This window comes from Theropithecus gelada, chromosome 8 (genome assembly GCF_003255815.1).
Source record: "Theropithecus gelada isolate Dixy chromosome 8, Tgel_1.0, whole genome shotgun sequence".
Classification (NCBI taxonomy): domain Eukaryota; kingdom Metazoa; phylum Chordata; class Mammalia; order Primates; family Cercopithecidae; genus Theropithecus; species Theropithecus gelada.
Genome location: NC_037676.1, coordinates 125,462,170 through 125,476,087, shown reverse-complemented (window position 1 = coordinate 125,476,087; position 13,918 = coordinate 125,462,170). Strand labels below are relative to the sequence as shown.

Here is a 13,918-nt window from a genome sequence, read left to right as displayed (position 1 = left end):
CTCCTGCTGATCTCAGAGCACACACACAAATCCCCTCTGGCCACTCGGCAGTTTTTCTTGATGGCACTGGCATGGCACCTATGCTGGGGTCAGTCCCTCAACCAGCCCTTCAGTGTTGAAATGCACAACCTCAGCCCTCTAGCCTCAGCGGAGGAAGCAGGGCTCTTCAGTTTGGGAGAACCATATACAACCGGAAGGAGGGGCCAAAATATCTGAAGCCCCAGGTAGCTGGGCTAAAAGAAAGGGATAAAGGGCCTGCCTCTTCTGGTTTTTTTGTTTTGTTTTGTTTTTACTGGAAACAACTCTAAGGGGAGACTGGTCCTGGGGAAGATGATCCCCTGAAAGGCTGGTAAGCAGATCACCTTTGAATGTCAAGGGCAAAATCACTGTTGGTGTCCTGTGCTCCCTGCAGGAGCTGGCTCCTCCACAACCCTCAGGAATGACAGTAAACACAAATGGCCCTGCATGTATTCAGGCTACAGCCACCTTCCTCCTGGGCTGCACATCTGGCTAACAAGCCCAGCCCCCAGCTTCACAGGGATTGGAGAGCCAGTGACCCTAGTCAAGGAAGCTGGTGACCCTGGGTCAGTTGCCTCCCCTTTCTGTGCCTAAATCCCCCACCCCACCTCTGTCAATGAGGAGGATGATGGGATGATGCCTTCTTCAAAGTGTTGTCATAAGGATTAAATCCTTATTAAAGTCCATTTTTGTTTTGTTTTGTTTTGTTTTGAGACAGTCTTGCTCTGTCGCCCAGGCTGGAGTGTATCTCAGCTAACTGCAAACTTCACCTCCCACGTTCAAGTAATTCTCCTGCCTCAGCCTCCCTAGTAGCTGAGATTACAGGCGTGTGCCACCACACCAGCTAATTTTGTGTGTGTGTGTGTGTGTGTGTGTATATGTATATATATATTTTATTTTATTTTATTTTATTTATTTTTTTTTGAGACAGAGTCTCACTCTGTCGCCTAGGCTGGAGTGGATCTCGGATCATTGCAACCTCTGCCTTCCAGGTTCAAGCAATTCTCCTGCCTCAGCCTTCCAAGTAGCTGGAATTACAGGCACCTGCTGCCATGCCTGGCTAATTTTTTGTAGTTTCAGTAGAGACAAGTTTCGCCTTGTTGGCCAGTCTGGCCTTGAACTCCTGACCTCAGGTGATCCGCCTCGGCCTCCCAAAGTGCTAGGATTACAGGCGTGAGCCACCGCGCCAGGCCAATGACAGCTCTTTTCTAATTCACAGAAACCAACTGGAAAGTGAGGTCAAACCACTTTATACAACAGACCAATGTTAGTTAAGCATAAAAATGCTGGTAACAGTAATAATCACGGCCTGCCTGGTAAAACTCAGTAATCCTCTTCAAACAGACCCTGTTTGGAATTATAATTATTAATATCAAAATAAATTTGAAAGTATTAATACCAATGTCTTAAACAACAATACACTCTTAAGTGGCCTTTTTTTAGTGCATCTCAGATGCCCAGCAGCTAAGTATTTACACTTGCTGTTTTACTTAATTCTACAACAATTCTAATACAAAGAGAATGTGTTATTATTTTCCATTTCGTTCTGATGAGGAAACAGGCCCAGAGAGATGACAGGTACGTAGCTATTAAGAGTTGGGTATAGAAGCTGGGAGCAGTGGTTCACGCCTGTAATCCCAGCAATTTGGGAGGCCGAGGAGGGCGGATCACTTGAGGTCAGGAGTTCGAGACCAGCCTGGCCAACATGGTGAAACCCCCATCTCTACTAAATATACAAGACAATTAGCCAGGTGCACGCTTGTAATTCCAGCTACTGGGAGGCTGAGGTGGGAGTATCACTTGAACCAGGAGGCTGAGGCTGCAGTGAGCTGAGATCACACCACCACCACGCTAGGCAACAGAGCATCTCGAAACAAAAGAGTGGGGTACGACCTAACACATTCACATTCTTGTTCTTCTAGGGGAAAGCATAATGTATGAGATATTGTTTGGTTTAAAAGTGAACTGATATGGATTTGAGGATTCGAGGGTGGAACAATTCATATTTTGAGAAGTTGAAGATAGACACTGTTTTCCTGAAGGTGTTACAGGGAAGTTTATCTTGGGAATGTGTTTCAGCTTAATCTGCCCAGCATTTGACACCATTTGGTAGAGGAAGGAAGCCCCCACAACTAGCGCAGTTCTGATCTCCCTGAAATGTTCGAAATCCCTCCCGGTCGCTTAAGCTCCTTCATCAGTTTTCGTCATACACACAGATAATAAGAAGTTGTGTCTCAGCCTTTTATCTTTACATCTCTGTTTCCAAATGACTGTGTTCCCAGGCCTTCTCCTTTTTTCCACAGAGATAACCGCCGCATGGTCGTGTGCAATGCAGCTAGTGGGTCCTGGGAGGGTGCAACATTTCTCAAAAATAATTGTCTAATCTTGAACTTTGGGCAGGATGTGATAGATAAGAGCCTCTGGGTAAGAAGTTGTTTTTTTTTTTTTTTTTTTTTTTTTTTTTTAACATCCAAATTTTGATCTGTTGAAGTTCAGATCACTTTATTTATTTTTTATTTTTTTATTTTTTTTGAAGGAGAGTCTCACTCTGTCACCCAGGCTGGAGTGCAGTGGTGCGATCTCTGCTCACTGCAGCCTCTGCCTCCCGGGTTCAAAGTGATTCTCGTGCCTCAGCCTCCCCAGCAGCCGGGATTACAGGTGCGTGTCACTGCGCCCAGCTAATTTGTGTACTTTTAATAGAGACGGGGTTTCACCATGTTGGCCAGGCTGGTCTCAAACTACTGACCTCAGGTGATCCACCCGCCTAGGCCTCTCAAAGTGCTGGCATCACAGGTGTGAGCCACCGCGCCCGGCCCAGATCACTTTAAAGTGTATCATATTTTGGGGCTACTGAGGAGACAGCTCAACTGCACCTGCTCTTTGATTTCTTCCCCATGTTCAGGGAATCCTCAGCTATTCTAGCCCACAGCTCAACCTCCTTCTTCCCTTTAGTGATACAAAATCTGCATTCCCCAGGGGAGAATGCGTGCCTTGAAATAGAGTGTCAAGAGCGCTGCAAGAATTCGTCAGCTCATATTCACAATCGCCAAAAGGGGGAACCACCCAGTGTCTATGGATTGACGACCAGATAAACCAACTGTGGTCTGTCCGGTCCATGGAATATTGCTCAGCCATGAAAAGGGAGGCAGCACTGACACACGCTGCAGCTCGGATGAGCCTGGAAAATGTTATGTGAAAGAAGCCAGCCACAAAATGCCGCGTATTGAATGATTATTCCATTTACATGAAACACCCAGAGCAGGCACTGACATGGGGACCCTCAGTGCTAGGAAGGACATTCCAGACCTCAAGGCAAGCTGGGCAGGAAGGTGTGAACTGCACTTGAAGTGCCCCCTAAGCCACATTCTCTTTTTTCCCATAGCCTTGTTCTCCTACCTTCAAATTCTAAAAAGTTTGAGGACAGAATGACATATTTTAGAGATCCTTTGAAAACTTGCCCCACCCTAGGCCTGGGTGAAAGGCAGCCATGTTTTCGCCACGTGCCAAGTTCCCTTCTGCCACCCCTGCCCCAGCCACAGGTTACTGGCTCAGGGGTGGACACCAGCCTCGGAGACAGCTCATCCACTGGTTGGTGATCTGGGCTGACAGAATGGCTGGACCAGGAGTGATGGTGGTGGGGGCTGGGCTGGGAGGCCCCAAAGCTTAGGGATGAGGAGGTCAGATTTAACTTATACAATCCATGAGGCAGGAGAGAGAACCAGAAAAAGAAGCTAAACAACAGGCCTGTGGACCCATGAAAGCCAGAGTGAGCAGCTTTTACCCTAGCTTTTCCCAGACTCGGGGAGGCCTGGCAGCCCCTGGTCCTGCCCTTGGCTGTGCCTGAGATTAACTGCCACAGCCTTACAACACACCCTCCCTTCTGCCTTTACTTAGCCAGTTTAAGTAGATTTTCTGTGCCTTACAGTGAAACAGCCTTGATGAACTTAATAGGAACCAAAATGTCGAAAAACAGTGCACGAAGGTCCTTGTTGTATTTGGGAGGAGAGGAGAATTATTACACAATTTTGGACTTTGTTTGGAAAACGTGTAAAGTATTTTAAAAACTGAAGGAGTCCCATTATAAGAAAAGAGTAAATATAAATTTTTAAGCTTCGTAGCAAGCAGAGAAAACAAAGAGCTATCTAAAAGAGAAGTAATATGAAAACCCGTCCATTCAACTGCAAACACAAAAGGGGAAAAGCAAAGCGAAGTCAAAATAGAAATATTAGAAATAAATCCAAATAGATCAGCAATCACAATAACTAAGTGGATTATACCTATTAAAAGACAGATGATAAAATTATACTTTTAAAAACTTTAATGAGGCTGGGAGCGGTGGCTCACGCCTGTAATTCCTGCACTTTGGGAGGCTGAGGTGGGCGGATCATCTGAGGTCAGGAGTTCGAGACCAACCTGGCCATCATAGCGAAACCCCATCTCTACTAAAAATACAAAAATTAGCCAAGTGTGGTGGCAGGCACCTGTAATCCCAGCTACTCAGGAGGCTGAGGCAGGAGAATCACTTGAACCCAGGAGGCGGAGGTTGCAGTGAGCTGGGATCGCACCACTGCACTCCAGCCTGGGTGACAGAGCGAGACTCCGTCTCAGAAAAACAAAAATTAATGATATGTTGTTCACAAAAGACACACTTAAATCTATCAGTAAGTTTGAAAATAATGGGATGGAGAGAAAGTTATGCTCTGTGCTCTAGACTGAATGTCTGTGTCTCCTCCAGATTCATATTTGAAATCCTAATCCCCAATGTGATGATTAGTCATGATTAGGTCATGAAGGTAGAACCTTCAGGAATGGGGTTAGTGCCCTTGCAGAAGAGGCCCCAGTGAGCTCCCTCACCTTTTTACCATGAAGGGATAAAGATACACTTTTGCTGTGTGACACAGTGAAAAGACAGCAGTCTATGAGACAGAAGGTGGGCCTTCCCCAGACACTGAATCTGCCAACACCTCGACCTAGGACTTCCCAGCCTTCAGGACTGTGAGTAATGGGTTTCCGTTGTTTATAAGCTATCCAGTCTATGGGATGTTATTATAGCAGCCCAAATGGACTAAGACACTGTACCAGTATAAGCCCAAGGAAGACTGGAGGTAGCAATGTTAATGTCATTAAAAGTGGAATTTCAGCTAAACGGCACTAATAAGGCTAAAGAAAGATAGCACATTTTAAATGTTAGGGTTTATTTATTTATTTCTTTTCCCTTTCTCTCTTTCCCTTTATGCTCATTTGTCTCTGGCTAGAGATTTGGCAGTTGGCTTCACCTGGCTTTGGAACAGCATTGCGGGCTCCTGCTCCCTGGGGAAAGAGGGCATCCTTAACGCCCCCGGAAGCCTGCCTTCCACTCGCAGCTCATCCCAATGTTTGTGCTCATATTTCTCTGGTCACTGCTATGTGTTTTCAGCAGAGGAAGTAAGATAAGATGCAACCAGTTACCCCCTCTGCACTCTCTGTCACACTCATCACCTTCCTAAACAAAATGTTCCCAAATGACCTTCGGCTCTTCCTTCCCTCCTCAATTGCCCTCTCATTTCATCCCTCCCACAAAACTCACCATCAAATCCACTTCCCTAGTGCCGCCACTAAGAACATTTCAAAGAATACCTTTTAAGCTCTGAAATCAAGTTTCAAAGACAGACCCAGGCAAGGTAGCATTGTTAGAATAAATGGGTGGTCAGTCATTTGGATGTAGGAGTCTAGTGTGAGGGTCTAAACTCAAACTGAGGCCGGGGCGCAGGGGGCTCATGCCTATAATCCCAACACTTTGGGAGGCTGAGGCTGGTGGATTGCTTGAGCAAATAATAAAAATTTAAAAAATAAAATGGGGCTGGGCGCAGTGGCTCATGCCTGTAATCTCAGCACTTTGGGAGGCCACATGGGTGGATCACCTGAGGTCAGGAGTTTGATACCAGCCTGGCCAACATGATGAAACCCCGTCCCTACTAAATATACAAAAATTCATCGGGTGTGGTAGCGGGTGCCTGCAATCCCAGCTACGTGGGGGGCTGAGGGAGGAGAATCGCTTGAACCCCGGAGGTGGAGGTTGCAGTGAGCTGTGATTGCACCATTGCACTCCAGCCTGGGTGACAGGGCGAGACTCCATCTCAAAAAAAAGAGAAAAGCAATGGGGTACGCACACACACAACTAAACAAATTGCATCACTTCATAATCACATCTAAGATATCCGAGGAGGGAAAAGAAGAGGATTCTATGTCCTATTGCAATATCAAGGGAAACTGAGGCACCTGGAAATGCCTCTCTACCTGGAATTCTTGCCAGAAAGGGCCCACATTTCCTGCCTCTCCCCGCATCTAGGTGATGCAGCTCCAGCTCCAGGCACAGGGATACCTTCTGGGAGCTGGTGGGGGTGTGTGTGTCTGAGCGATGGGAGCTGGGCTCCACCTCTCCCAGCCCTTGTCCTCTACAAACCCTTGACAGGAGACGAATCCAGGGCTCACCTGTAAGATCCGGAGAGGACGAATCTCCAGTCTGAGATGATGAACTTCTCCCGGATTTGGCCAGCGAATTTCCTGCCTGACTTGGCACAATACACCTCTCCTTCTACACTCCGGATGGAAATGTTCTGTTGGAGGGAATGTCAAGGTGTCACTTCCTAATTCTGTTTATAGAGATATATTTGGGCTTTAGGCTGGATGTTTGTGTTCCCCTTACACCCATTCTATGTAGAAACCTAATCCCCAGGGTGATGGTACTAGAAGGTGGGGCCTTTGGGAGGAGATTAGGTCATGAAGGTGGAGCTCTCATGAATGGGATGAGTGCCTTATAAAGGAAGCCTAGAGAGCTCCCTCACTCCTTCTGCCACGTGAGGACACAGCAAGAAGACAGCCATTTATAGGCCAGGAAGTGGCCTTCACCAGATGCCGAATCTGCCAGAACATTGATCTTGGAGTTCCCAGCCTCTAGAACCATAGGAATAAATTTCTGTTGTTATAAGTCACCAGTCTATGGAATTCTGTTATAGCAGCTGTGATGGACTAAGACAGTTTGTGTAAGAAAATGTCTTGTAGAATGTTCATCAAGATGAAAATGTATTATCTCTGGTTGGTGGGATTCTGGACCATATTAGTATTTTCCTTGGGCTGAATTATTCTTCATTGTCCTGGCATTAGCTGGCAAAAACAAAACAAAACAAAAACAAAAACAAAACAAAAAAAAAGGAAGGGGGTAGAATTCAAATAAGGCAGCAAATAAAAGCAACGGCCTGATGCCTATGGAGCCCCGAGTCTAGGCCCCCATAAGCCACAGGTGGCCTGGCAGTTACTTGGAGGCAAGCCCAGCCCTGCCTTGTAAGTGGCTTGACCTGAGTCCCTGACTGCAAGCTGTTCAGAGGGAAGGCTGGGTGCAGCCAGAGGAGGTAGTTTTGTGGAGGTAGCAATAGACCCTGTATTGTCTTAAGCAAAGGTGAGTCTGCAATCGTACCATGGCTCTATTTATCCCTTGTCTTCCCTGTAACACCTGCTGCTCCCGCCCTAGGGCTGGAAGGCTGGAGAAATGGAAGGCAGGTAAAGTGTGGGAGTCTCAAGGTTAAGGCTGAGGGAGGTGGAGTACTGTCTGCATTCCTCAAAAGACTGCTGCCAGGCTCTGGGAAGGGCAGTCCTGCCTCCAGCCGCTTCCCCTGGGTTTCTCCATAGCTCTGTGAGATCTTGAGAGGAGGGACACCATTGTCCTATGGTGAGCAGAGTACTGTCAGGTGTGGCCAGCATAGGCCACGAAAGCAAGGCCAGTTCTGACGGTCCTGACCTGTTTCAATGGCCTGGTACCAAGGAGATGTGATCCACGTCATGCCAAACAGACCAGCAGTCAGAGGTCCCAAGGCCTATGGCAGCAGGAGGCAGCACTGAACTCAGCTGCATCCATGCATAGGAGAAGGGAGGGAGGGAGGAGGCTTCATTCTTATCTGGGAGGTTCTCCCAGAGAACAGAACCTCTCTTGCCTGAGCTAGAGGAGACTTATCAAAGGAGCTCTGAGGGCCACCCATCAGCTGCTCAGCTGGGCCTACTCATGAAAGCTATGGGTGGTGTTCACATTTGAATTAGTTGTCCTCAAATTTGTGTGATGAATTGAACCCTTATCTCTGGGTTTCTTTTCTCTTTACCAGGAGAGGGAAGTACAGGGTTCAGTGAAGTCCAAGAGGATCAACATCTTTTTGGGGCCAGGGAGTTCTGAACGTATCCCACAGACCCTGGAGGTTGCCTGCCCTGTGAGATGCAGCCCCTGGGCTTCCCCAGCTGAGAGGAGAACAGGAGTACATGGCAGAGATGCTGCTCACTAGATACCCATGACCCTTTACATTTCCTAGCATCTGTGCATCTGGGTAAGGTCAATGGGTTATAAGAGAAAGCGATGAAAATCTCTTCCAGGTCAGATCCTGGAAAAATCCTGCAGAGTCCTCCAGCCTTTCCCTGTCATGGCTATCTTAGAGACCATGTATTTCTCAGGATGTAGCTACAAGATGGAGGAGGGCCATCTGACCTACATAGGAGTTTGTTTGAGCAAGAAATGAACCTTTATTATGTTCAGCTGTTAACACAAGATGGGGACATTTGTTACTACTGCATAGACTATCCTGTCTGGACTCATATGAGTACCCTTAGGACTCTCATTGGGGCCCCTACCTTGAGGTGACTGTCAGAGATCTGGATTTTGTCACACATCTCCTGGAAGAGCTTCACACCTCCCTGGTCCAGGAGCACACAAACGAACACCCCACGCTTGTTGGCTGCCTCTAGAATGTCACAGAAGATCTCCACATCCGTGAACACATCCATCAGGATGACCAGGACCTGGGCCAGAGTAGAGGGCTCAGTTACCAGAAAAGTCAGGGCCAGGTGCTAATTGGTTTCACCCAAACTGCCTGAGTCCCAGTGGCCCTGGGAGAGCTGTTCCCACTGGGCCAGAGGGGGGAGGATAGGGGTAGAGTGGGTCTGACAGGGCAGGATTAATGGAAGGAAAAGGAAGAGCTGGAGTGGAGGCCCCTGCCCCTGTCCTGATACCATCTCTCCAGCCTCACCAGCTATCTGTGGGCCCCTATGCCCACTGTGGGAGTGGGGAGTGCTGAGGAGGAAGGGAAAAGGCTAGAAAGAGAAGGAGAGCAGAGAAGAACAAGAAGCAGCATCTCAGCGGGTTCCAGGAGAGGAATAAAGTTAAGGTCATGGATTCTCAGCCACTTGGAGCTGGAGGGCACACTATGGCCACTGATTTTCAAATGCTGTTAAGCGGTGGAATCCTCGCCTCAAACAAAATCCCATGTGGAGGCATCGTATATAAACGCCTAGAGCAAGCTGCTCCCCGTGAGACGGAGAAGGGAGTGACGCTCTACCCACAGCTACTGTATCATCTGTCACAGCAGAAACTGGGGAGGGGAGTCCTAGACATCCAGCGAGCAGGAGAAACATCTGGGTTCCTCCTGCCAAGCATTCATTCCCCCTTCTTCTGCCAACAGCATCGCAGCCTGACTTAAGGAATTGCCTCTCCTCCACAATCAATGTGGTTTGGATGGGTCTATTGCCATCCCTTGATTGGATATGGGGAGACCACATGACCAGGGCTAGACCAATAGGAGAATTGCATCTCCTGTTGGCCACGGAGATTGGTTCAGAGGTGGTCACACGAATAGGTCACATGATCTAAGTTATTCTAATGAGAGTCAGCCCAGGACTTTAGCTGGGACTCCTAGGAGAGGAGGTGTTCTTTCTGCAAGGTTGCTTAGCTGGCATTTTATAAGCAATGGCTGCTGGCAACCATTTTGCTACCTCTTGGGGAGAGCCTACCTGACAATGAAGCCAGCCCTGGAGAAAGCATCCAGGAGGTAGAAACAGAGTACCAGCAGTGTCATTTGGACAGCTGGTTCCAGCCATGCCTGAGACCAGTGCCACCCTTGTCTTTTCCACTGTGGATGTCAATGAATGTTTCTCTTCTTCTTAAGCTTGTTTGGGTTTACTCTCTGCCACCCAATCATGAGTCCTTTCTAATACCTTGTGATATATTGACAAGCAGCTTATTAGGCAGTCATTAAAAATGTTAATTACTGCCGGGCACTGTGGCTCACGCCTATAATCCCAACACTTTGGGAGGCCGAGGCGGGCGGATCATTTGAGGTCTGGAGTTCGAGACCAGCCTGACCAACATGGTGAAGCCCCCCTCTACTAAAAAAAAAAAAATTATTATTTTTTTTTTTGAGCTGGTAGCCCACGCCTATAGTCCCAGCTACTGGGGAGGCTGAGGCAGGACAATCGCTTGAACCCAGGAGGCGGAGGTTGCAGTGAGCCGAATCACGCCACTGCATTCCAGCCTGGGTGACAGAAAGAGACTCTGTCTCAAAATAAATAAATAAATAATAAATAAAAATCAAAAATGTTAATTACAATGGTTATGTAGAAGCTATAAGACAAGGTGAAATGTTTATAGCCTGAAGTTAAACCTGCTGTATAATCTCAACAAATGTGTGTTAACAATGAATTAAGTGAAGAAAGAAAACAACATAAAGTAGAAGTGTGTCCATGATGACTGCCAGTGAATGAATACAGATACAGTCAATGGCACTCAAGGGCGGAGACACAGAGTAATCCATCATTAGGTGACTTCTTCATTGTGTGAACATCATAGAGTATATTTACACAAACCTAGATGGTATATATGTTCACATATATATATATTTTCACATGGAAAACCAAATGTCCCAGCACCATTACTGAATATTAATCATTTCTCCTATTTCATCTGCAATGTCAATGTCAAGTGCATATCACGTTTCTGTGTATGCTCCATTATAATCTTTTCCTTCCTTCCTTCCTTCCTTCCTTCCTTCCTTCCTTCCTTCCTTCCTTCCTTCCTTCCTTCCTTCCTTTTCTTCTTTTCTTTTCTTCTTTTTCTTTCTTTCTTCTTTCGTTTTCTTTCTCTCTTTCTTCTTTCTTTTTCTTTCTCTCTTTCTTCTTTCATTATTTTCTTTCTTCTTTTTCTTCCTCTTTTTTTTTTGTTCTGTAGACATGGGGTTTCACTATGTTGCCCAGGCTGGTCTCAAACTCTTGGGCTTAAGCAATCCTTAAGCCTCAGCCTCCCAAAGTGCTGGGATTACAGAAGTGAGCCACTCCACCTGGTCCATTATAATCTTATGGGAGCACTGTCATAGATGGGGTCTGTTACTGACCAAAATGTCATTATTCCGTGCATGATTGTAGATAAGCCCAAAGCAAAAACTAGCAGTCATGTTAGGATGGGGCATGTGAACCCAGAAAATGAGACAGGTCTCAGTTCATTTAGAAAGTTTATTTTGCCAAGGTTGAGGACGTTCCTGAGGAAGTCCTGATGACATGTGCCCATGGTGGTCGGGGCACAGCTTGATTTTATACATTTTAGGGAGACATGAGACATCGATCAATATATGTAAGAAGCACTTCGGTTCGGTCTGGAAAGGTGGGACAACTTGAAGCAAAGGCAGGAAGACTCAAAGCTGGGAGGGAGCTTCCAGGTCACTGATAGGTGAGACACAAACTGTTGCATCCTTTTGAGTTTCTGATGAGCCTTTCCAAAGGAGGCATCAGATATGCATCTATCTCAGTGAGCAGAGGGGTGACTTTGAATAGAATGGAAGGCAGGTTTGCCCTAAGCAGTTTCCAGCTTGAGTTTCCCTTAGTGATTTTGGGGGCCCAAGATAATTTCCTTTCACAGGGAATATGGCCATTCACTTTTTTCAAGATTACCTGCAATAATAATGTCCCATTCTCTTGCTAATAATTGCAATATATTTTTTAAACCACTGCCATCTGGGAAGTGGCAAAGGAAAGAGAGGTGTCTCGCTGGCAGGCCAAACTGATAGCTGGTATCCACTTGGAATCTACTTTCTGTGATGTGGACGGATAGCCAGACAGGAGAGGGAACTCCTCAGAAATTGCTCACCCTGGGCAGGAAATCGGAAAAGATGTTCTAATAATGAGGGTGTGATCATTAGAACCATGGCCCTGTAATCACACAATTAATTGTCTTGCACACATGTAGCCTTATGGCACCGAAAGCAGCTTAGGCTTTCCCTGTTGGCTGAAAGATAAATGCCTCCTCTTCCAAGGTATTGACGAAAGAGACCCTTGCCTCCCTGCCTGATAGGTCAGTAAGTACTTCCAGTTCTGTGCCAGTGACTCACCATTTTCCTGAGACAGGGCTGGGTGAGCTGGTGAATGAACAGAGACGGGGCAGGTTTGGAAATAACCCAGCATCTTGAATTAAAGGATGCTTGGAAATACAGGCTCACCCTGTCTAGGGTTATCTTGTTTGCTTCCTGTTGGGATTGTCTTCCAGCTGGATTAATTTGAAGCCAGTAACTGGTTTGGACCACTGTTCTTCCTTAGAAGGTATAGTGGGTTGAAGGCTAGGCACGGTGGCTTATGCCTGCAATCCTAGCATATTGGGAGGCTGAGGCTGGTGTATTGCTTGAGGCCAGGAGTTCGAAATCAACCTGGGCAACATGGCGAAACCCCATCTCTACTAAAAATACAAAATCAACTCAGTGTGGTGGCACACGCCTGTAATCCTGGCTACTCGGGAGGCTGGGGCAGGAGAATCGCCTGAACCTGGGAGGCAGAGGTTGCGGTGAGCCGACATTGCACCACTGCACTCCAGTCTGGGTGACAGAGAGAGACCCTATTTCAAAAAAAAAAAAAAAAAAAAAAAACAAAGAAAGAAAAAGAAGGTGTAGTGCGTTGAACGGTGTCTCCTCAAAAGAAACGTCCAACCCTGACCACTAGAACTGTGCATATGCCCTCATTTGGGAAAAGCTTCTTTGCAGATGTAACTGAGTAAAGGATCTCAAGATGATTATCCTGGGTTATCTGGTGGGCTCTAAATCCGATGATACGTGTCCTTATGAGAGATATCAGAAGAGAAGCACTGGGAGAACAGGAGAAAGCCGTGTGAAGCCCAAAGCAGAGATTGGAGCGACGCGGCCATGAACCAGGAATGCCTGGAGCTACCAGAAGCTGGGACAGGCAAAGAAGAACGCTCTCCTCAGGCCTTTGTAGTGGGCTCAGCCCAGTGACGCCTGGATTTCTGACTTTTGGCCACCAGAACTGTGAGGGAATAAATTTCTGTAGTTTTAAGCCACAAAATGTGTGGTAATTTGTTATGGCAGCCCTAGAAAGCTAACACAAAGGGTAGCACAGAACCCAGAGAAAAAGCGATCTGTCTGGAGTTAGGGAACTTTGACACTCATCCTGATGCTGCTGGGAACTAGCCTTCAAATAAGTCAACACCTCTCCAGTGCTCAGTCTCTTTACCTCTAAAATACGACACAGTAATAGCACGTTAGCTATCAGAAAAGATGGGTCTAACTGTGAACCCAGATAATGTGAATTACAGCACTATAAAATAAAGGTGATTACGTTAGTATATCACATTTAGTTAGTATATATAGAGAGTTAGTACGTTAGTATATATAGAGAGTTTAAAATATGACTCTCGGTTTTATGTGCATTGTTCATGAGAAAGTGTGGGTAATGTTAGAATAACAGAATGCAAGAGTGTTGTTCTAAGCCAGGTTATGGAAGAGGGTTAAAATTAGTGCCCAGGCTGGGTGTGGTGGCACACGTCTGTAGTCTCAAGAGGCTGAGGCAAGAGAATTGCTTGAGCCCAGGAGTTCGAGTGTAGCCTGGGCAACATAGTGAGACCCAGCATCTAAAAAAAAAAAAAAAACAAAAACCTAGTGCCACTCCTCTATGGGTATAAGCCAAAGAAAAAGGATATAGAAGGCTGTGTTTTGTAAGGCCACTCAGAGAGACCAGCACAGCAGGGAGGGGTGCCGAGAGGCAGAAGGACACACTCTCCGTGACACCTGGCTGAAGAAAGAGGGTCTAGAAGTAGAGCCTGGCACGCCCAGGA

General features: G+C 46.7%; 1 protein-coding gene across 5 annotated transcripts in view; it reads right to left on the bottom strand.

Moving 5' to 3' along the window:
- FAM83A (family with sequence similarity 83 member A) overlaps positions 1 to 13,918 on the bottom strand; it is a 32,629-nt gene that overhangs the window by 9,058 nt on the left and 9,653 nt on the right. For 3 of the 5 annotated variants that reach the window (XM_025393245.1, XM_025393247.1, XM_025393243.1), the window contains 2 exons: positions 8,668 to 8,835; positions 6,490 to 6,614 (listed from right to left, as the gene is read on the bottom strand). In XM_025393245.1, the coding sequence (XP_025249030.1) occupies positions 6,490 to 6,614; positions 8,668 to 8,835 (293 nt within the window). The remainder of the gene's footprint in view (positions 1 to 6,489; positions 6,615 to 8,667; positions 8,836 to 13,918) is intronic. The other 2 variants (XM_025393246.1, XM_025393244.1) reach the window with 1 other exon arrangement.